Source organism: Schistocerca americana, chromosome 4 (genome assembly GCF_021461395.2).
Source record: "Schistocerca americana isolate TAMUIC-IGC-003095 chromosome 4, iqSchAmer2.1, whole genome shotgun sequence".
In the NCBI taxonomy this organism is placed as follows: Eukaryota; Metazoa; Arthropoda; class Insecta; order Orthoptera; family Acrididae; genus Schistocerca; species Schistocerca americana.
In genome coordinates this window covers 840,896,308-840,921,387 of record NC_060122.1, presented here as the reverse complement: position 1 = coordinate 840,921,387, position 25,080 = coordinate 840,896,308, and the positions used below count along the sequence as shown (strand labels likewise).

Here is a 25,080-nt window from a genome sequence, read left to right as displayed (position 1 = left end):
ACTCCTTCTACTCATTAGATGAATTTTTGGATATAGGAAGTGGGTAATTTCCCCAAACCCCCCCCCCCCCCCCCCCCAAAAAAAAAAAAAAGTCATCTAATATCTTGTGTAATGTAATATCTTGTATAGACACCTTTTATTAACCTGATACGTTCCACATCATTACGAAGTGTCGTATTCATGATCTATGGAACAAGTACTAATCTAATCTACAGGACGTACACACTAATATTTTATTGGGCCTCAGTATACAATAGGCAGTATATAGATTTATATACCTGTATTTTATTTTCTTTCTTGAGGACTGGGCAAACTGGTGAACAACAGTGGTGTTTTGCAATTGGAACCCAAAAGTGGTTGTAGACAAAGACTATCTTTGGGGAGGGATAGTTCGCAGTTATTGCATTTTGGGATCGCCTTGCAGGAGGATGACACATGACGGAAGAGTGAGCATCAGAAGCACACCAAGGGTGGTGGGACGTAAGGTTTCATGTTGCACCTGTACATGATGACTAACTTTTTGCGGGTGAATATTACCTTCAAAGGCTAAGATGAAGGCACCTGTATCTGTTCAGCTATCCAGTACCACTTCGTCTCGACTACAGTCAGTCTCCTCATTGTGGTACTCCTACCCACTAGAGTGCTGCCCATGTCACCTTTTCAGCTGTTGAGCTAACGATTGCTTCCACCAATCTCATGGCTTTGCTACAGTTGTCACTACATGATGATCTTTGTGACAGTCGTCACTTTCCGATGATCCCTGTCATGTCCTTGCAACTGCTTGTATGACTGAGCACCAAGGTGGGTGCTTCGAAGAGCCAACTGTCAGTTGCATGCCTCTCCTGTTACCTTCTCCCCCGTCAGATTCCATCGATGAGGCTGTGCAAAGTGTCTCCTTATTTGATCACCCATTTTGCTGGTACTGCTATTCCATTTTTCTATAGGTCTGTTCCGTCACCTGCCAGTACCATGGCAGAGTAAAAAAATCGCAAGAGTTATTTAGTGTTTAAAGTGGCACCCGTCCCAGACCCACCTTACTGCTTTTAAGTGACTTCATGCTATGACTTGCTAAGTAAATGTAGAAGGACTGCCGGGAGCGCTGTGTCTCATACCTGAAAACATATGCCTCTTCATTGCAGATGTGAGTCGGTCTCCATAGTCTTCTGATTTGCTGAAGATGCGCAATCTTGCATTCTCTCTTCCAACAGGATTTTCTCTGTACTGATGCAACAAGTCTTACTGGACACCTTGCAACCCACTTTGCAATGGCGTCAGTGTCCTCTTCACAGACATCTGCATTGTGGATGCATAAGTGACAAGATGTCCCTGTCTCCTTCCCTCCGTGGCATGCCAGATGATATAACTATCCTTTAGTCGGAAGAAGTGATTGCAATAATTATGGCCTGCAAACAGAAAAATGATTGTATAAGGAATTAAATTTTAAATAGAGTTCCTTTTTTCTAGGAACTCAATCCAAGATGGCAGACATGGCCAAAGAATCCGCAAAGTTGCAACAAGCAGTTTTTCTTACATAAGTAAAAAAAAACTATAGCTATGATAAAAAAAGTTGAACAAGAAAGTTGTAGAGCCTAAAAATATCTATCAGTTGTTTGTTTTTATAGGTTTAGCACCAGAGGTCTGCATCTTTAATTCACGATCAAAACGGTCCCAGGTTCGAATCCTGCCACTGCTTAAATTTTGATTATTAATCTGCATTGTTGGCCGAAGACTTCTGGTATAAGAAGTCGCCCTTATTCTGCCAAGGGCCTTATCAAAGAGGGCGGAGGATCGGACAGAGGTCCAGGGCACTCTCTTGTCCTAGGGGTGGGAAACTGCCCCTAAAGGCAGTAGAATCAGCAATGATCAGTGGTATGAGGATGCAGAAGGCAATGGAACCAACTGCATTAAAGACACATAACGTGTATCCACAGGACATGTGGCCTGTAATTGAAGAAGTGTCATGATTATTTCTCTATTGGCAAAAGATTCCAGAATAGTCCACCATTCGGATCTGCAGGAGGGCATGCCAAGGGGGAGGTTACCATGAGAAAAAGATTGAATAATCAACGAAAGAATAACTTTCTATGACTCGGGGTGTGGAATGTCAGAAGCTTGAACATGGTATGGAAACTAGAAAATATGAAAAGGCTCAATCTAGATATAGTAAGGGTCAGGTAAGTGAAGTGGAAAGATGACAAGGATTTCTGGTCAGATTAGTATAGGGTAATAGCAGCAGCAGCAGCAGCAGCAGAAATTGGTATAACGGGAGTAAGATTCATTGTGAATGGGAATGTAGAGCAGAGAGTGTGTTACTGTGAACAGTTCAGTGACAGGGTTGTTCTTATGAGAATTGAGAGTAAACCAACACAGACAACAATAGTTGAGGCATACAAGTCGACGTCACAAGCTGAAAATGAAGAGGTAGAGAAAGTGTATGGGGATATTGAAATGGTAATACAGTATGTACAGGGGGATGAAAATCTAATAGTCAAGGGGGGCTGGAATGCAGTTCCAGGGGAAGGAGCAGAAGAAAGGGTTACAGGAGAATATGGGCTTGGGACAAGGACTAAGAGATGTGAAAGATTGAGTTCTATAACAAGTTTCAGCTAGTAATAGCAAATACTCTGTTCAAAAATCTCAAGAAGAGGAGGTATACTTGGAAAAGGCCAGGTGGTACTTGAAGATTTCTGTTAGATTACATTATGGTCAGACTGACTCCGAAATCAGGTACTGGATTGTAAGGTGTACCCAGGAGCATACAGGCTCAGATCACAGTATAGTAGTGATGAAGAGTAGGCTGAAGTTTAGGACGTTAGTCAGGAAGGATCAATATGCAAAGATGTGGGATACGGAAGTACTAAGGAATGACGATATATGGTTGCAGTTCTCTTAGGCTATAGATACAGCAATAAGGAAGTACAGTTGAAGAGGAATGGACATCTCTAAAAAGGGCCATCACAGAAGTTGGGTAGGAAAACATAGGTACAAAGAAGGTAACTGCGAAGAAACCATGGGTAACAGAAGAAATACTTCAGTTATCTATAACTCATTAACGTTCACTTCCCTATACCTGCTATTTACGGTAAGTATAGCACCCGGTAAGTCAGAAAGGTACTTGTTTGAAAAGTTAAAAAACATTATTTTTCAAAATACATTGAATTTGTTGGGGAAAAGTGCTCTCACTAATTGGCTAGATCTCAGCGGGTGTCCCTACAGTAACTGTTTTGGGCTTATTTGCTTCACAAAGAATTGTGCTGCCATGCTATTGAGTAATTTTTATGGCCTTACGTCCATGAGAATGTCACCATGACAGGTTCCCTGCTCAATGTCACCCTTATCCTCATCGCCATCATTGGCTAGTTTGCTCTCTCGGGTCACTGGTCACCCCGTGCTGTATACTGGTGACTTCAGCATTTGGTACAGCTCCCACTCTGTAGGCTGGGCTGAATGCCAGCTCCAAGGAGCCATCCAGTGAGCCTCTGCTGCACCCCTCCCCCATTGTTTCCAATTGTTTCGTGCAAAAATACAGGTCATGTACTTTTGTCGGTGTACTATGGTCCATCCTCTCAGAACCCTACTTGCGTACTCAGAACCTAGATGTTGTTGCCAATCTCAAATTTTGGGACTTCTCTTTGACAAGAAGCTGACTTAGCTGTACCTTATTCGACAACAAAACATCAGTTGCATGTGAAAGCTTAATGCCTTCTGCTTCCTTGCCAACACATCTGGGGGTGTGCATCATGTTAAATCCTGCCTAGTCATCAAATATGGGGTTTCTAGGAAACCAGCTTTCTCAGATTGCTAGACAACATTTGAACAAATCATGTTAATGAGTTTTATTACAAAATGAACAAATACAATACTTAACTTTGTATTACACAGATGTGTCGCAAGCAAAGTGTGACATATGAACTAATCAAGTTTCTTCAGTATAGACAATGCTTCATAGTACAATCGAAATGACTAGTGTGGAAGCTACTCTTGAACTCGCTTATCGACCAGTAGGGCACAGCACATACATCCTCGTCGCGTATGTCCTCGTCGCATAGAGATCACTCTGATGCGTTGTCGTCCTGGTCAATGTGCAATTGGCTGTCTTCTCACAGCCCTCTTTGCTCTGTCGTTCCCATCTGGCGTGCCGGTGCTTGACTTTACACCATAACAGGTCATGCTACTCTCGTTCATAGGTATTGGGCTTTGGTCCAATCCATCTTCGGCTTTGAAACTATTGGAACCAATCCATCGTTGTGGAGTTGGACAGGTCATTGGTGCCATGCAGGCTACCGTATTTACTCGAATCTAAGCCGCACCTGAAAAATGAGACTCGAAATCAAGGGAAAACAATTTTCCCGAATCTAAGCCGCACCTGAAATTTGAGACTCGAAATTCAAGGGGGAGAGAAAAGTTTTAGACCGCACCTCCAAAATGAAACAAAGTTGGTCTATTGTAATATGAGACACAATTTAGGTCGAATGAATGACGATACAGCTACAGTAGTTTGGTTCGAGTCGTAAGCTTAGCAATTAAGCTTTACCAGACAGCCATTGCTATGTATCAGGCACTCCGTCCGTATTTATACGGATACCCTTCCTTTTTCACGTGCTTCATCTGGTTTGAATCGGTTGCTTATTTTTCTTTGATATGATAAGTGCCGTTCACCTTGTTATAGGTGTTTACGTCACTCTAAGCTGAAAATGCATTATTGTACTGTGGCATGCATTGTTTATCGCATTCTGATAATGAATGTTACAACCTGTCGCTGCTCGCGGCATGGCTTGCTTTTGTGCGCGCTACCGCCGCTTACAATAAAAAAAAAAGAGGAATTTTCTCATTAGCGAAACAATGGCAAGAGACTGGTATTTGTTGTCACTTACACTGCTGCTTTCTTTGATAATGATCAACAAGAACCAACTGCGTATGATAGATGTTCTGAACGAGAGTTTAGCTAAAATTTTTCTCCGTTTGAAAATCTTTGCAGACGCCTCTCATGTGCATTACATTCTGCACAGAAATTAGAGTCATCTTAGATTTAAAAATCTAGTCAATTTCCGTGCTTCATTTCTGATTGTATCACTATTAGGCATAAGAATAATACGAATATTAACATGACATGATATGTATATTCTTCCGCATTTGCTGTTGTCTCACACTAGTTTCGTAGGTTATTAGGCAGACAGGATTTAAAAGAGATAGCAGCAAACATGAAAGAATACTTGGCAAAATGTTTATATTCGTATTATTCTTATGGTGAAGAGAATACTGCATGTGATTCACAATTCATAAAAGTTCCTTGCCAGTAGGATTTTCGTAGTACATTGAAATGCTGCTACATTCGAAGATGAGCAATACGGAATTTGTATTTACTTCTTTGGATAATGTATGAAAATGCAGTGGTCGAAACTCGGGGCGGAGAAAAAAAGCTCGTATTCTACCTTTTTTTTAAATTTATTTAAAGACTCGGAGGTTTTGGCGCCAGTATTTATCTTTGTGCCTGCAAAGCATGCCTGTGTAGTGCTACATATATTCGACGGCAGAAGTTAGTTGTAGCGGCACCTACCAACATTTTTCAGAACTTCTGCTTACTTTGCACTCGATTCTAAGCCGCAGGCAGTTTTATCGATTAGAAAAACCGGAAAAAAAAGTGCAGCTTAGATTCGAGTAAATACGGTAGTCCTGTAGACAGTTGCCTTCCTGAAACAGGAATCTTCCCTCTTCAGTTCAGATGCTGCCGGCTCTTGCTCACCTGTGCAATTGCCATTCAACAATTTCCTGATCATTCAACAAATTCCATTCTTTTTATATGTGAGGGGCCTTGATATTGTGACATGCACCCTTGGGTGAGATTACCAGTTGGTATGTGCTTCACAGCCCTCTACCAAGACCTTTGCTTATCATTCTTAGGATGTTACCCCCCCTTGCTTTCTCGCCCAATCCCCCTTGGTTGTACCCAGACCATGAATTAAGATCTATTTCAAGAACCTGTTGTCTGTCGCCCCCATGACCTTCCAACGTGTGTTCCTTTTGGTTCTTCAGGACATCAATGTTTTACTGTCTTTTACAATGATGGCTCTGAAACCTTGTCGAGGGCAGATTATGCTTTATATTTGTTGCTAGGAACGTGTAGCATTTTTGTGACAGAGCTGATAGCCAGTAACAGAACCATCTGTTCTATTAAATGGGGCCTTCCTTGACCATATTTTAATATGTAGTGACTCGGTGAGCACTCTCCAGACCAGAGACTGATGTTACTTTGCTACCCTGTGAAATGTGCTATTAATTACCTTCTATCTGAATGCAGTAGTGTTCTGCTCATGCAGGTATTACAGGTAAAGAACTGTCAAGCCATTTGGATGGAAATGTGGTAACTACTCTCTCTCTCTCTCTCTCTCTCTCTCTCTCTCTCTCTCTCTCTCTCCTCTCTCTCTCTCTCTCTCCCCCCCCCCCCTCTCTCATTCCCCCCCCTCTCTCTCCCCCCCATCTCTCTCCCCCCCCCCCTCTCTCCCCCCCTCTCTCTCTCCCCCCCCTCTCTCCCCCCCCTCTCTCTCTCCCCCTCTCCCCCCCCCCCCCCCTCTCTCTCTCTCTCTCCTCTCTCTCTCTCTCTCTCTCTCTCTCTCTCTCTCTCTCTCTCTCTCTCTCTCTCTCTCTCTCTCTCCCCTTCCCTCTCTCTCTCCCCCTCCCTCTCTCTCTCTCCCTCTCTCCCCCTCCCTCTCTCTCTCGCTCTCTCTCCCCCTCTCTCCCCCTCTCTCCCCCTCCATCCCCCCTCTCTCTCCCTCCCCCCTCTCTCTCCCTCCCCCCCCTCTCTCTCCCTCCCCCCTCTCTCTCCCTCCCCCCCCTCTCTCTCCCTCCCTCCCCCCCTCTCTCCCTCCCTCCCCCCCTCTCTCCCTCCCTCCCCCCCTCTCTCTCCCTCCCTCCCCCCCTCTCTCTCCCTCCCTCCCCCCCTCTCTCCCTCCCTCCCCCCCCTCTCTCCCTCCCTCCCCCCCTCTCTCCCTCCCTCCCCCCCTCTCTCCCTCCCTCCCCCCCTCTCTCCCTCCCTCCCCCCCTCTCTCCCTCCCTCCCCCCTCTCTCCCTCCCTCCCCCCCTCTCTCCCTCCCTCCCCCCTCTCTCCCTCCCTCCCCCCCTCTCTCCCTCCCTCCCCCCCTCTCTCCCTCCCTCCCCCCCTCTCTCCCTCCCTCCCCCCCTCTCTCCCTCCCTCCCCCCCTCTCCCCCTCCCTCCCCCCCTCTCCCCCTCCCTCCCCCCCTCTCCCCCTCCCTCCCCCCCTCTCTCCCCCCTCTCTCCCCCCCCTCTCTCCCCCCTCTCTCCCCCCCCTCTCTCCCCCCCTCTCCCCCCCCCCCTCTCTCCCCCCCTCTCCCCCCCTCTCTCCCCCCCTCTCCCCCCCTCTCTCCCTCCCTCCCCCCCCCTCTCTCCCTCCCTCCCCCCTCTCTCCCTCCCTCCCCCCTCTCTCCCTCCCTCCCCCCCTCTCTCCCTCCCTCCCCCCCTCTCTCCCTCCCTCCCCCCTCTCTCCCTCCCTCCCCCCCTCTCTCCCTCCCTCCCCCCCTCTCTCCCTCCCTCCCCCCCTCCCTCCCCCCTCTCTCCCCCTCCCTCCCCCCCTCTCTCCCCCTCCCCCCCACTCCTCTCCTCTCCTCTTCTCTTATCTTTTAACCCCAGGTATGGATTTGTGGGTGCAACTACAGTCTCTACTCACTCTGAGGTGAACCATCTGGTGGGCTGCACCCTCTAATAAACTCAGAACTATGAAGGATATTAATGCTGCATGACATTCCTACTTCTGTTTCTCTTCAAAATAATCCACTGTTGTATGTTACCTCCCCAACAGTCACATTAGACTGACCCACAGTTTTATATTATTTGACGAGCCAGTCCCACAGCATGGTTGTGGAGCCTCACTGAAAGTTCCACATACCAGGATGGAATGCCCCGTCCTTCTGGCTCTCTATACTGAGCATACCTCTCATGTTGTAAGACAACTCACGAACAATTGAAATGGTTCTCAGTTTTCATTGTGACAACGGTTCTTATTCTCAGATCTAACATTTCAAACTACCTTCAAAGTGAGGACAGTGAGGTAGGGGTTGGGGCACCTCCTGCCACAAGCTGGGTCAGAGGACCCTTCACCTTGCCTCCTTTGCCTGTTGCCTCTAACATCCCTCCTTTCCTCTGTTTTAATTGCTTTTTGGCGTTTTCTTCTTTTTCTGCTGCACTCTGTTTTCCATTTTAGGAGTGGCATTCTTGTTGATTAGTGGGTGCTGTCCTCCTCTTTAACACTTTGTCAACGATGGATCATGGGTGGAACAGCCTGTCCCCTTTGCATGTGAAGCCCTGGGGAACACCCATGTGCAGCCCTAAGTATTTCTGACCAAATGTTTTATTATTGATGGTCCAACTTATGTCTGTTACAATTTTAGCCATTTCCCTAATACTGTTCTGGATCTCTTTGACCAGAAGGCATTCTTCACACTGAAGCCGTGCTCACCCTTAATCCAGTTGGCCGGAGTCAGATGCAGTTGGGGTTTCCTCACCACGGCTGGGCTCTGGGTGGCCACTTACTTGTTCTGACCCACATACTGGTCCAATCAGTGGATGAACCCTTGACTGAAGGACTTGTGTCCTCATTGTTTAGTCCTGTATCCAACCAACCAAGCTATTCTTTGTTGTTACTAGTTATGTAATGAAATTTACTTAATACTTAAACAATCGAGGCCTCAGGGTGAATGTCACTGTCACCCAATCTCAATCACTGGGATCTAAAACAGGCAATTTTCACTACAGCACTATACATAATGTACATTGTATGTAACATCTCACAAGACAAAGAAGCACACGAATGTGTTTGATGATAAACGTCTGCTATGGAAAAACCACATTACTTTCGTGTGTGGAAAATTCAGTAGTGGATTATTTCTCTTCACCCAGCACACAAAGATCACTCCTAGCCAGACGTGAAAAATATACTACCGGACAAAAAATGAAGTGCCCATGAAGGGAGAAGATTCGGTGGTTGAGGGGTAGTCATATTATTTCAGTGATTACGAAATTGAATCAAATTTGCAAAGAACTTTCTACTATGAGCCTTCTTATCAGTATTATGTTGCACCCCCTATGCACTGCGTTGGTAGGGAATGGTGCCATGAAGCCATTCTGTCCTCTGCTGACACAAGCTGGCCCACAACTGTTGTAAGTTGTCCTTGATGTCCCTAAACTGGTACTGGATTGGAGTTGAAGTCTGAGGTGATCCCACATATGTTCTATTGGCAATAGATCTGGGATCTTTGTGGCCATGGAAGTACCTCAGCATCACGCAGGCAGTTCATAGAAAAGTAAGTTTGTGTGGATGAGCATTGTCCTGTTGAAAAATGGCGCAACAATACTGTCACATGACAGATAATACATGAGGATGTCTGTGACATTCCTTTGTGCCTTCAGAGTTCCATCAATCATTACCAACCATGACATGCAGTCATGCCCATTGGCTCCCCACAGCGTGATGTCAGGATTAACACTGCTCTGTCTCCCTTAACATTGAAGAATGGAACAGCTCCTCAAGTAGCCACCATACTTGCCAACAACGGTCACCCGGGGTATTGCAGAACTGAATCACAATATATGCCTTTCATTAGCAATCTGTGCTTCCCAATCATGGCACCATTCCAAATTCACTTGTTTATATTGTGTTAATGGCAGTCCACATTTGGATTTTTTATCACTCACTCTAGTGTTGGGGCTCTGGCATGATTTCTCAGGCTATACCCACTCCAGCGACTTTTAGTTGTGATGTGGGTACCAAAATAGTGTCTTTTATGGTAAAAAGTTGTGTTCGTACCTCTATCAATGCTCTCCAGCTGGAGGTTCTTCGTTTGTAGTTGAGTGGTTTACCTTTTACCTGATCCATCAATCATTGTAGTCTGTTTTACTCTAGTCAACTATTTGCTCTGCTCCTTTTAAGTGTCCTCTATTTTGTGTTAGTGCGGTGTTCATTTTAGCTCTGTACACTTTGGTGTTCCCTCACTCTGCGTGCAGAGGTTACACTTTTACTTTATAGACCTTTTACAAGTATGTCTGTTTGGAACAGGGGACTGATGACCTCGATGTTTAGCCCCCATCAAACCCTGAAACCAACCAACCACATTTGGGCCAGTAATTCCCTTGCTGATTCCTGCTAATCTCCAGTCAGTGGTGTGTGATGACACAATATTGTCTGGAGTCTATTACTTGTTCTCGGACGGCAGGCACTGACGTGAAGGAGCTACAGTGTGCTTGGTGTACAATATGGCAATTCTTCCTTATGATGGTCAGATATGCTCTGCTTCAATCTGGACAATGAGTTTGCCTGCCCTCACATTCCCATGCAGAGCAAATCTGGGTATTGCACGATTTGACCAGCCAGCTAAATGTTGACCCACAATGTGGGTGGGTCCTTTCAAACTCTGACTGTTGCTGATAGTGGTGTCTCACAGGAGTATGTGGAATCTCTGTGGCCTTTACAGTGATCTCTCAACACCTGACACTCTCCACACTGCTTGTGTATCATACCAGGCCTGATAACGAGACCAATCACTAGGGACCAGAAAAATTCGCATTTTATGATAAACGTGAATGTAAATGAGAGTTCTGCACAAAATCCCAAAACGTGAAATTACCTAATACACACTATTTCATTAGCGCATTGTATCTGACTGAACAATTTTATTAGACATAGTTTCAAATAGCTTTATTTTTTTGCATATAAATAGCCAAAATTTAACCCAACAACTGGTGTTGTACATCGTTGGATGAAGCTCAGTTTGGGAAGTTAATGTGTGTAAAAAAAGGTTTTCAAAATAAAAACTGCATGAGCAAATGGCGTGTCAGCGTACTCAGTGCTCGGTGACATGGGCGGTTGGTTGGTCTCTATGAGATACACACTGCATAATGCAACATAGTACTCAACCTTGGGGCCTAGCATCTTAGAATGAAGAAATGCATGCCTTTGTTACCTATCTTTCAGAAGTTGGTATAATGCAGACAGACATGTCAGTTTAAAGTGATTGATATTTTGAACTGTGGTTGCCACAAATGCTGCTAGATGTTGGGCCTAAGTTTCTTCGTGAGCAATAGTCTGCCATTATCAGCAAGCGATTGCACAGTAGCTGTTCCTAAATGTTTTGTTTTGTGCATTGCTCATTGTTTTCTTTTTATTTTCAAATAAGTGAAGAAACTATGCGCGGTCCATGATGGATTTAGATAAGGACACGCACAATACCAAAATGGATTGGTGATGCTTGTGGCAATGCTTTCGCAGTGTACAGGTGTAGGCTGCTGCACTGTGTGGTGTTTCCCCACACTCCTTTGGCGATCAAAATTCTACTTTGTCTACACTCACAACCGTCCCGCAGGATGTGTCGCCCGTACTCTGGACAATAGCAATCGGAAAACAAAACCTGTCATGTACGAGGCGTGATTGGAAAGTTTTAAATGGATCTGCTACCACTTACTGGTTTGGCGGGCAGATACACGGAGGGTGGGGAGTGAGTCATTGCCTTGTCCTTGAACACTCTCTAACAGGAAACTGTGTTTCCTTTATTCAGTTCATTGTGGCAGCTGGTTGAGTGCGGGTCTGTTAGGGCCTGTTGCCAGATTCTGTCTGCATGAAAATGTACGTAAAAACGGAGCAATGAGTTTCTGTGAAATTTTGTTTTAAAACTGGGAAATCAGCTTCTGAGACTTATGAACGATTAAAAACAGCTTTTGGAGGTAATTGTATGAGCCAGTCAAGTGTTTTTGTCTGGTTCAACAGATTTAAAAATGGCCGCGAATCATTTGAAGATGAACCATGATGCGGCCATCCTTCCACCTCAGAAACAAATGAAAATGTTGTGAAAGTTCGCGACTTAGTGCACTCAGATAGTAGACTTAGAATTAGGGAGATGGCTGATAAACTTAATTTAAGTTTCTATGCAGTTCAGTCAATTTTAACTGAAGATCTGAACATGCTTCGAGTGTCCGCTAAATTCGTTCCAAAACTGTTGTCAAGTGACCGGAGACAATACCGGCTTGAAGTGTACCAAGAACTGATTAATTGGACTAAAAATGACCCAGATTTGTTAAATAGCGTAATTACAGGTGATTAATTGTGGGTATATGGATACGATCCTGAAACCAAAGTGCAGTCTTCGCAGTGAAAGACTCCATGTTACCACAACTGAAAAAAGGACGGCAAAGTCAGTTGAAGGTGAAGACAATATCAGTGACCTTTTTTTTCTATTCTACCAGTATTGTGCATAATGAATTTACCCCAGGAGGACAGACAATTTACCAGAAATACTACAAATGTGACCTTGAGCGTTCGCACGAAAAGGTGCGGAAGAAAAGGCCTGCATTGTGGATAGACAGGAGTTGGATGTTACACCATGACAATGCTTCGGCTCATTGTGCCTTCTCCATCATTAAATTTTTGACCAAATTCAAAATTCCTGTGGTTCCACAACCGCCATATTTCCCTGATTTGGCCCCTGCAGACTTCTACCTGTTTCCTAAACTGAAATTTTCATTGAAAGGGGAGCGATTTGACTCGATTGAAGACATCCAGGCAAATACGGTGAGTGTCCATAACGCACTTCAGGAAAAAAAATTCCAGGAGTGTTTCCAAAAATGGAGACTCTGTTGGAGTCCGTGTGTTCAGTCAGAAGGTGACTATTTTGAAGGAGATGCATTACAGTAGCATGTAAGTACCACAGTTGTGCAATTACAAGCCCATTCTTAAAACTTTCCAATCACACCTCGTATTTCAGCCATGCTGAAATTCTTCACCTAACATTCAAATAGAGCTATTTTCTATTCTCCGCTAGATGCCGTGTTGGTTCTATGTGTAGCATTGACAAGTATGGGTCGCACAACTGTGAATGCCCATGAGAATTCAAAATAAACATTCTGCAGATTTTGTACTCGTGAATTAAAAGAGAGAAAGAAAAAAAAAACCTTCGAGGAGTACCTTAAATCAGAGACTCATTCAGTTCACCGATGTCAATGCTGCTTCTCAACAGAACAATCGTTTGTTGAAAGCTTAAATATAACCAAAAGGAGAAAATGAAAGGCAATGTCAGAAAAAAAAAAACTGTTGAAGTTTACCCAAAAGGAAACATTCAAACCAAAAAGTTCACCAATCAGGACTTTTAACAGTCAGTTTCAGAGCACAGAGGTTTTGTCTTCACTTGTGTAGTGTGACAACCTTCTATATTTGTGTACCTGACCATTAAAAAAGGATGCCAAAATCATTTGCTACATTTTATGCTCCCTGCAGCAATCACGAATGCACTCTGGTAGCCTTCCTACCAGAGCATTGTAGTTTTAATAATTTACAAACCAGCCAATGATGTGAACTGGTTCGAAGTTTATGTACATTGACATCTGATCATGGTGCGTCACTTTTCTTTGGGCAGTGTATATTATGGTAGAACTTAACCCTTTCTTAACTATGGGGCTGTGCTGCTGCTGATCATTTAATATTTCTGTTGCAAAAAAGGGCGATAAGACTTATACACAAGATATGCAGTAGAGCAGCACGTTGTAAAATGATTGTGTAGCACAAACACTTAACAGTATATTCATTGCACATAAATAAATTACTTAATTTTTTTATGGGTCCACAAACTGATGTTTGGTGCAATGATGTACATGATGAGAACACTAGGACAACACACAATCACTTCCAGCAAGCAACAAAATTAAGAACACGTAAGAAGAATGGTTTAGATGAAAAATGAAAGTCTTTCATGATAGAAAAAGGTTTATATTCATTCAGTGAATTTTAAGGCAGCACTTGTGATATAAACAGGCATATTGGCTATAAAGTAATAAATGTATGAAGTGGATACATTAAATGTAACATACTTTGGAAGTGTAATTATTGTTATACTATTATTTCTGACATTTACAAAAGCCATTGTTTTAATGGCTCCTTGCAGATAGAATGTCTGACCTGAGATGCTGGAACTAGTAGCCTGATGAAGGCTGTGGCGGAAATCTGTATGTAAGTCTTTCAGTTGTGCCTCTCTGCAACTTAAATGTCTTCTTTTCAGTAAGTAGCAATCTCTCCTCCTACATTGTTGATATTCCTGCCTGGAGCTTCCATTATTTATTTATAATGTGAAACCCATGTTGTTGTGTTAGTTACCATGCCATGCCATGCCATGTCTCATTTCAGTTAAAAGTAAAAAATAGCATAATTACTATTAAGTGCAGGAGGCTAGAACACTACTCGCCAAATCAGAGTAGCATTGGGCAACACAAAGACCAGTAACATACTAAGCTTTCAGTGTAATTGATGAGTGTGGTATCATCATTGTTGTCATCTATTCTTCAATCCCATCAGGCAGATGTGGTTCTCTGTTGCCCTCTTTCAAGTTGTTCTATCCATCAATGTTGTCTGTTTTCGGTACTTACAGTGCACTGCCCTGGTGGTATTCACATCAGGTTGCTTCTTATAAGGTGCATTATTACACTATGTACACAAATAAACAGTACGTAGCTACACTTGGTTTTACACTGGCTCACAGGGTGTAAACATTCCAGGTTTTTACAAAGAATACAGATATTACAGATACTACACTTTTACTACATAATTGTCTCTGGCAAGAGATGCATTTGTATTATGATACAAATATTACTAGTACAGGTTTTACATTTCAGTAAATGTTGCTTATTGCATACAAAAAGGTAAACAGCTAGAGGTGAATATTTAATACATAATTAAAAACCTTTTGTAAGTTACAGAATACCATAGTTATTACACACCAAGAAGAACAAGATTTATGCAGGAAGATGGTGTGTGTGTGTGTGTGTGTGTGTGTGTGTGTGTGTGTGTGTGTGTGTGTGTGTGTGTGTGCCGGGATATTTTGGAAATTCTGGAAGAAAAGGTTTTGTCTTGACTCAGTCTGTTCATTCAGGATTTTTTGAGGTGATTTTAGTTTGTGGGTGAAAATTCCTAATTGTTCAAGATGGTCCACCTGTAGTCCTTTCTCAGCGATGTGTAGCACAGGAAGACTGTCATTGATATCATCAACAGGATGAGAAACATGTGATGCAAAACTGGACTTACCTAAGTTTTGAGTGTAAGGGCAGCCATATGTTCTTTGTAGTGGGTTGCAAAATTTCTCCCTGTTTGGCCTATATAGATGGAAGAACAGGAGCATGTGAGTTTCTATATGCTAGAATTGTTATGCCAATCTCTAGTGGGTTTATTATTGTGAACAATTTTATTTTTTACTTTGTCAGTGTGGAAGGATATTTTTATCTTGTGTGGTCTGAAAAGATTTGCAATTTATATGACACTTTACCAAGGAATGGAAGACAGACAAACTTTGGCATTTCTTTCTTAGTTTGTAATGGTGACGGTGTTCGCTTGAGTTTACTTTGGATTTTTTCAAAAAGGATGTTTATCAAAGAGGCATTATAACCATTATTTGGGCTATTGCATCTTCTTCGCTGATAGGGATGAAGAGCATACAGTTTACAGATGACCTGAAGAAAACAGTTTTATGTTGGTTCAGTTGGCATGAGATATTGTCAATGGTAACACTGGTAGTGAGTTTTCTGTGTATTTGGAAGGTATGCTTGTTATTGTGCGTGGAGTTAGTCATGTCAAGGAAGTTAATTCCTTCGGTGGTCTGGTATTCAACTGTGAACTTAATATTTAGGTGCATTTTATTCATTTCATCTGCTAGGTTATTTAGTTCTTCTTTTGGATAATTGAAAAGTCTTAGTGTGTCATCCACATATATTTTATAATACAGAATTTTGTCAGTAAATTGTGGGTGTGTTAAGAAGTTTTGTTCCAGATTATCTATAAATACGTCAGCAAGCAAGCCTGCTACCCATTGCCAGACCACTGTTTTTCGTGTAAAATTTGCCATTGAATGAAAAATAGTTACCGGTATGTGAGAAAACTAATTCAAGCAACATCATGAGCTCATAAATTTCTGCATTGCTTAGCTTTTTATATTTGATTAGTTTCTTTTGTGTTATTGTGAGAGAGGCTTTCCAGCGGATATTGGTGTATAGGTTTACTATGTCAAAGGAGGCAAATGTTGCTGTGTTTGGCACAGTTAGATGTTTAATGTAGTTGATTAACTCAAATCTGTTGTCAATTGAAAAGCTGTTTTCAAAGGTGTAATTTTTCTTCAGTATATCATGAAGTTTTCTGGTAATTTTGATCGTGGGTTGTTTATTGCATTTACAAGTGGACATTTGGGACAACCAGTTATGTGAATCTGTGGCTGATATCTTAACCTAGGGGCCTGTGAGTTCATTGTAAAACAGTACTGTGCTTCACTACTGGTCAGTAGAAAATTGCAGTTTTTAAGTAGTGTTTTCAGCTTCTCTTGGTACTTTTGAGTGGGATCTGTTTGTAGTTCAGTGGTATTATTAGATTCAAAAAATTATTATTTAGTTTGAATGTTCATTATTGATGTGTACAGAGCACCTCTGATGAAAAATAAATTTTGTTTGTTAAGGTAACATGTGTTTTATGATATAGCATCATTAAATCTTATTGTTATAAGCTCCAGTTACTTGGCTGAAAGATTGTTCTGATTTTTGTACTGTTTGTTCCCCATCTGTTATTGCCAATAATCATTAAATTAGTACATGTGGCTTTCCTGCCCACCTTACACAAGTAATGCATGTTGCCATTTGTTTGTACTAACAAGTCTACTTTTGTAGCTGTGTTTGAAGGTTGCTCCACAAGTAAACCTGCCACTGATATGCCAGTGGTTCCTGGGAGCTCAGTATTATGAGGGCATTCTAGACTTGTGTGCTGTGTGTGCAGCAAAAGGTGATCCAAAAAAACTTGGAGAATACTTTTACAAGAATGGTGAACCCCCAGGTGATGAAGAAGGATATCGTGCTTATGTTGAAAGGTAAGGAAAAAGAGAAAACTTTCAGTTATCTTGTGCAGAAATACTATTCATAAAAATGTGATAAGAGGAAGTTTGTACATTTTCTCCCATGTAATAATCTGCAGTAGTTTCATGGTGTAACTAAAACTAAACCTCCCATTGTACATAACGTACTATGAAGCTTCTTAACCAATAAACTGATCCTGTTATGTAGTCGTGTTCTTTGATAGCTGGCACATTCAAAGAATGGTATAGAACACTGACTTGAGAATTAGTTACGAAGTGGTGGTTTGAAAATTTGCAGCATTGGCTGTGCCTGTTTTGATGCTTTGTTCGTGATATTTCAAGTAACATACTACAGAAATAATATAGGAAAAAACATGGCTATCTTGGAAGACATTTAGATATACGAGAACTTCACAAAGCATCCAAAACAGATGGTAATAGTCAAACAGAGTTGCAAAATAGATGATTTTTAAACAATTTTAATTGAATTTGGTGTTCTTTGTGAATTTCCCAAAATTTTTGAGAAGGATATGTATTCTAGAAATCAAGTACATCTGCAAAGGAGACCATGTATAGGGCATTAGTGCAACCCACTGCTAAGCACTGCTCCAGTGTTTGGGACCACCACAAGGTCAGATCGAAGGAAGATGTCAAAGCAATATCCTCAGTAAACCACCACATGGATTTCAGAAGAGTTGCTCTACTGACAATGGGGCTTACACATTCTCTCACCAAATTTTAGGCCAGCCGGGGTGGCCATTGCGGTTGTAGGCGCTACAGTCTGGAACTGTGTGACCGCTACGGTCGCAGGTTTGAATCCTGCCTCGGGCATGGATGTGTGTGTTGTCCTTAGGTTAGTTAGGCTTAAGTAGTTCTAATTTCTAGGGGAAAATTTCCTCACAAAAAAAAAGGGGGGGGGGTGTCATCTTCCTTCCAAGGATTGCCCATTTGAGTTCACTAAGTATCTCTATAATAGTAAAGTGTTGATCGAAATTACCAGTAACATATCTGGCAGCCTGCCTCTGAATTACTTCGACAACTTCCTTCAATCCGACCTTGTGGTGGTTCCGAACAATGGAGCAGTACTCAGCAGGGTGTTGCACTAGTGCCCTATACGTGGTCTCTTTTTCAGATGAACTACATTTTCCTAAAACTTCCCCAATAAATCGAAGTTGACTATTTGCCTTCCACGCTGCAATCTATATGTGCTCATTCCATTCTGTTACTTAACAAGTCTCTGAGCCACTCGCATATCTGGGAACGTATTCCGTATCCTCGTACCTTTGTTAACAGCCTGCTGTGGGGCACCGTATCAAACACTTTTTGGAAATACAGGAATATGAAATATTCCTGTTGCCCTTCGTCCATAGTTTGCAGGATATCATGTGAGTAAAGGGCAACCTGAGTTCCGCACAAGCGGTGCTGTCTAAAACTGCGCTGATTTGGAGACACAAGCTTTTCGATCTCTAGGAAATTTATTATATTCAAACTGAAAATATGTTCAAGAATTCTGCAGCAAATCAATGATCAGAATATTGGTCTGTAGCTTTAAGGGTCCGTTCTTTTACTCTTCGTATATACAGAAGTCACCTGCATTTGTTTCCAGTCGCTTGGGACTTTGGGCAGGGTGAGAGATTCACGATAAATGCCATCTAATTAAGGGCCCAGCACCGTAGCGTATTCTTTGTAAATCCGAATTGGAATTGCATCCAGACCTACTGGCTTATTTGTTTTAAACCATTTCACTTGTTTCTCTATGCCAGGGATGCCTATTACTAAGTTCTCTACATGAAACTCTGTACAATGGTCAAATGACAGCATGTTTGTGTGATTCTACTGCATGAGTGATTTCTTCAGCACAAAATTTAAAACTATGGCTTTCCTTTGCTCTCTTCTGCTGCCACACCAGACTTCAACCCGCTTAGCAATTTTACTTTGGAACAAAATTTGCTTGGTTTTTCAGCAAGATCTTTCGTGTAACGTATGATGGTGGTAGTTGTATGTTCTACACATTCATCTTTTTACAGTCACATGAACCTCTGCTAACTTTTCCCAGTTACCATTTGCACATTGTCTTTTGATACAAGAATGCAACAGGCTTTGCTTCCTCGCTGTTTTTTGAATGTTGTTGTTAAATCGTGGTGGGTCTTTTCCATCGATACTCCACTTACTCAGCACATACTTCTTCAGACTAGGATTTATAGTCCATTTAAATTTTGCCCGTAATTCCTCTATCTATCTTGGCCAAGATAGACACAAAGCCCATGCCTACTACAGTAGTAAAAGTTTATATGCCAACTAGCTCTGCAGATGATGAAGAAATAGATGAAATGTATGACGAGATAAAAGAAATTATTCAGGTAGTGAAGGGAGACGAAAATTTAATAGTCATGGGTGACTGGAATTCGTCAGTAGGAAAAGGGAGAGAAGGAAACATAGTAGGTGAATATGGATTGGGGGGAAGGAATGAAAGAGGAAGCCGCCTTGTAGAATTTTGCACAGAGCATAACTTAATCATAGCTAACACTTGGTTCAAGAATCGTAAAAGAAGGTTGTATACCTGGAAGAATCCTGGAGATACTAAAAGGTATCAGATAGATTATATAATGGTAAGACAGAGAGTTAGGAACCAGGTTTTAAATTGTAAGACATTTCCTGGGGCAGATGTGGATTCTGACCACAATCTATTGGTTATGAACTGCAGATTGAAACTGAAGAAACTGCAAAAAGATGGGAATTTAAGGAGATGGGACCTGGATAAACTGAAAGAACCAGAGGTTGTAGAGAGTTTCAGGGAGAGCATAAGGGAACAATTGACAGGAATGGGGGAAAGAAATACAATAGAAGAAGAATGGATAGCTTTGAGGGATGAAGTAGTGAAGGCAGCAGAGGATCAAGTGAGTAAAAAGATGAGGGCTAATAGAAATCCTTGGGTAACAGAAGAAATATTGAATTTAATTGATGAAAGGAGAAAATATAAAAATGCAGTAAATGAAGCAGGCAAAAAGGAATACAAACGTCTCAAAAATGATATCGACAGGAAGTGCAAAATGGCTAAGCAGTAATGGCTAGAGGACAAATGTAAGGATGTAGATGCTTGTCTCACTAGGGGTAAGATAGATACTGCCTACAGGAAAATTAAAGAGACCTTTGGAGATATGAGAACCACTTCTATGAATATCAAGAGCTCAGATGGAAACCCAGTTCTAAGCAAAGAAGGGAAGGCAGAAAGGTGGAAGGAGTATATAGAGGGTTTATGCAAGGGCGATGTACTTGAGGACAATATTAGGGAAATGGAAGAGGATGTAGATGAAGACGAAATGGGAGATAAGATACTGCGTGAAGAGTTTGACAGAGCACTGAAAGACCCGAGTCGAAACAAGGCCCCGGGAGTAGACAACATTCCATTAGAACTACTGATGGCCTCGTGAGAGCCAGTCATGACAAAACTCTACCATCTGGTGAGCACGATGTATGAGACAGGCGAAATACCCTCAGACTTCAAGAAGAAGATAATAATTCCAATCCCAAAGAAAGCAGGTGTTGACAGATGTGAAAATTACTGAACTATCAGTTTAATAAGTCATAGCTGCAAAATACTAACACGAATTCTTTACAGACGAATGGAAAAACTGGTAGAAGCCGACCTCGGGGAAGATCAGTTTGGATTCCGTAGAAATGTTTGAACACGTGAGGCAATACTGACCTTAAGACTTATCTTAGAAGAAAGATTAAGAAAAGGCAAACCTACGTTTCTAGCAGTTGTAGACTTAGAGAAAGCTTTTGACAATGTTAACTGGAATACTCTCTTTCAAATTCTGAAGGTGGCAGGGGTAAAATACAGGGAGCGAAAGGCTATTTACAATTTGTACAGAAACCAGATGGCAGTTATAAGAGTTGAGGGGCATGAAAGGGAAGCAGTGGTTGGGAAAAGAGTGAGACAGGGTTGTAGCCTCTCCCCAATGTTATTCAATCTGTATGTTGAGCAAGCAGTAAAGGAAACAAAAGAAAAATTCGGAGTAGGTATTAAAATTCATGGAGAAGAAGTAAAAACTTTGAGGTTCGCCAATGACATTGTAATTCTATCAGAGACAGCAAAGGACTTGGAAGAGCAGTTGAACGGAATGGACAGGGTCTTGAAAGGAGGATGTAAGATGAACATCAACAAAAGCAAAACGAGGATAATGGAATGTAGTCAAATTAAGTCGGGTGATGCTGAGGGAATTAGATTAGGAAATGAGACACTTAAAGTAGTAAAGGAGTTTTGCTATTTAGGGAGTAAAATAACTGATGATGGTCGAAGTAGAGAGGATATAAAATGTAGACTGGCAATGGCAAGGAAATCGTTTCTGAAGAAGAGAAATTTGTTAACATCGAGTATAGATTTAAGTGTCAGGAAGTCGTTTCTGAAAGTATTTGTATGAAGTGTAGCCATGTATGGAAGTGAAACATGGACAATAACTAGTTTGGACAAGAGGAGAATAGAAGCTTTCGAAATGTGGTGCTACAGAAGAATGCTGAAGATAAGGTGGGTAGATCACGTAACTAATGAGGAGGTATTGAATAGGATTGGGGAGAAGAGAAGTTTGTGGCACAACTTGGCTAGAATAAGGGATCGGTTGGTAGGACATGTTTTGAGGCATCAAGGGATCACAAATTTAGCGTTGGAGGGCACCGTGGAGGATAAAAACCGTAGAGGGAGACCAAGAGATGAATACACTAAGCAGATTCAGAAGGATGTAGGTTGCAGTAGGTACTGGGAGATGAAGAAGCTTGCCCAGGATAGAGTAGCATGGAGAGCTGCATCAAACCAGTCTCAGGACTGAAGACCACAACAACAATTCCTCTATGTCCATCATACTGGAACTATATGATGATGTCGGTCCACTGTCTGTGTGGGATGCTAACAAGTGCCTATCCCCGTTTCCAGCAAAATTTATTGCTTTATTAACTTAAGTAACTGTCATCATTACAATATCATGATCAATGATCCCTGCCTCTGTACTGATACCATAAGTAAGGTCATGGCTATTTTTAATCACAAGGTCTAAAATATTTATGTTGTATGTGGGCTGTTGAACTAGCCGGTCAGTACAGTTTTTGGAAAAAATGTTTAAAAGTACTTGAAAAGACTGCTTATCTGTACACCCGTTCAGTGAATTCATAGACGTCCTAGTCTGTGCTGAGTAGGTTAGTCACCTCTAACTAATATTGTTTGACTCATTATTTCCTACTGACCGTAAATTTATTTTGAATGACTCTGTAACTATCATAGCGGAATTGGGTGGCCAATAAAAAACATCCTAGAATTAACTTGATTACGTCTAGACCTATTATACGTGTCCAGATAACTTCACTTCACACTCAGATTCAGTCTAAATAGAGACAATATTTTTTGGCAGTTGCAATGAACACTACCCATTGTATGGCATCTAAAATATCTTTCTGATGTACATGTCATAAATTGCTAAATATCTCAAAGCTTTATACGTAAAGTTTCAGCCAGCTCTATCACAAGAACTAGAGCACAAGTAATTTCCTGGAGTTTAATAAATTTGGGAGCTTTGTTAACAGTAGAGTGGGCGCGCTGTTGTTCATAACATGAATAGGAGCATGGTGCACTTCCTACACATGCAGAGAATATCCGTCCTTATTGTTACCAAGATAAATATGAATGAGCAAAATCTCTTAGTTTAACTTAACAATGATAAAATGAACTTAACTAATATGAGCTGAGGCACTGTTTAGTTAAACAATAATAAAATAAACTTTCATTATATCACTCTGTTGTCACGGACAGGTTTTACCCAACAGCAATGAATCACTCAATGCATTAAACAGTGCAGTTGCATCAGATCGCAGACAACCACTAAATCGATTACTAGTATCTCATAGACTACAGTCTCATTGTGCGATTGTGCTGTTGGCTTCTAATCTGAGTCAATTTCTTGCGTAATGAAAAGGAATAGGTATGAGCTTGCAAAATTGTGAAACAACAATCGAATGGTGCAAAATAATATTATTTGTCGTTATAGGCACATCTGTTTGTAGGTTAAGAGTACTTCAACATCTACTGATAAAATTTTAGCGGTCAAAGTAACTTTACTCTGAATGACGTCTGATTTCATTATCTGCATGTCAACTGGTGAGTGTTCATAAGAGTATCTCAAAGTACCACCTAGCCTTAGAAGAAACCATGTGCTGTAAGAATAGTACATGGCATCCATCCCCTATCATCTTGTAAACATCTGTTTAAGGAGTTGAACAAGTGCTTCACAGCACATTTACTCACTCGTGAAGCTTGTTGTAAATAATCCACTGCAGTTCAAAAGGCAATGGGAGGGGATCCTCAAGAGAACAGGGCATTACAAATGAAATCACGTAACCATCTGAGGTCATCTTCACCCTAGTGTTCCATGTCAAGAGTGAAACATTGACCTAGAAAAATCCGAAAAAATGATAACAGGATCAGACACCAAAAGTCACCAGAATCATTAGACATGGAAGGTGTAATGAAGACAGGAAGAAAAAAAAAAAACAAATATTTAATGTCGTTAATTATGTACTCCATATAAACTATTCCCCCCCCCCCCCTCCCCCCCCCCCCCCCCCCTCCCAGTGCCACAAGATTGGGAACACTAGACTTCTGGTCAGGTGACTACAGGGTTATAAACACAAAATCAAATAGGGGTAATGCAGGAGTAGGTTTAATAATGAATAGGAAAATAGGAATGCGGGTAAGCTACTACAAACAGCATAGTGAACGCATTATTGTGGCCAAGATAGATACGAAGCCCACACCTACTACAGTAGTACAAGTTTATATGCCAACTAGCTCTGCAGATGACGAAGAAATTGAAGAAATGTATGATGAAATAAAAGAAATTATTCAGATTGTGAAGGGAGACGAAAATTTAATAGTCATGGGTGACTGGAATTCGAGTGTAGGAAAAGGGAGAGAAGGAAACATAGTAGGTGAATATGGATTGGGGGACAGAAATGAAAGAGGAAGCCGCCTGGTAGAATTTTGCACAGAGCACAACATAATCATAACTAACACTTGGTTTAAGAATCATGAAAGAAGGTTGTATACATGGAAGAACCCTGGAGATACTAAAAGGTATCAGATAGATTATATAATGGTAAGACAGAGATTTAGGAACCAGGTTTTAAATTGTAAGACATTTCCAGGGGCAGATGTGGACTCTGACCACAATCTATTGGTTATGACCTGTAGATTAAAACTGAAGAAACTGCAAAAAGGTGGGAATTTAAGGAGATGGGACCTGGATAAACTGAAAGAACCAGAGGTTGTACAGAGATTCAGGGAGAGCATAAGGGAGCAATTGACAGGAAGGGGGGAAATAAATACAGTAGAAGAAGAATGGGTAGCTTTGAGGGATGAAGTAGTGAAGGCAGCAGAGGATCAAGTAGGTAAAAAGACGAGGGCTAGTAGAAATCCTTGGGTAACAGAAGAAATATTGAATTTAATTGATGAAAGGAGAAAATATAAAAATGCAGTAAGTGAAACAGGCAAAAAGGAATACAAACGTCTCAAAAATGAGATCGACAGGAAGTGCAAAATGGCTAAACAGGGATGGCTAGAGGACAAATGTGAGGATGTAGAGGCCTATCTCACTAGGGGTAAGATAGATACCGCCTACAGGAAAATTAAAGAGACCTTTGGAGATAAGAGAACGACTTGTATGAATATCAAGAGCTCAGATGGAAACCCAGTTCTAAGCAAAGAAGGGAAAGCAGAAAGGTGGAAGGAGTATATAGAGGGTCTATACAAGGGCGATGTACTTGAGGACAATATTGTGGAAATGGAAGAGGATGTAGATGAAGATGAAATGGGAGATACGATACTGCGTGAAGAGTTTGACAGAGCACTGAAAGACCTGAGTCGAAACAAGGCCCCCGGAGTAGACAATATTCCATTGGAACTACTGACAGCCGTGGGAGAGCCAGTCCTGACAAAACTCTACCATCTGGTGAGCAAGATGTATGAAACAGGCGAAATACCCTCAGACTTCAAGAAGAATATAATAATTCCAATCCCGAAGAAAGCAGGTGTTGACAGATGTGAAAATTACCGAACTATCAGCTTAATAAGTCACAGCTGCAAAATACTAACACGAATTCTTTACAGACGAATGGAAAAACTAGTAGAAGCCAACCTCGGGGAAGATCAGTTTGGATTCC

General features: G+C 41.7%; 1 protein-coding gene across 2 annotated transcripts in view; it reads left to right on the top strand.

Moving 5' to 3' along the window:
- Window positions 1-25,080, top strand: part of LOC124612410 (nuclear pore complex protein Nup155) — a 254,444-nt gene that overhangs the window by 178,431 nt on the left and 50,933 nt on the right. For both annotated transcript variants that reach the window (XM_047140603.1, XM_047140605.1), the window contains one exon: window positions 16,694-16,890. In XM_047140603.1, coding sequence (XP_046996559.1) covers window positions 16,694-16,890 — 197 coding nt within the window. The remainder of the gene's footprint in view (window positions 1-16,693; window positions 16,891-25,080) is intronic.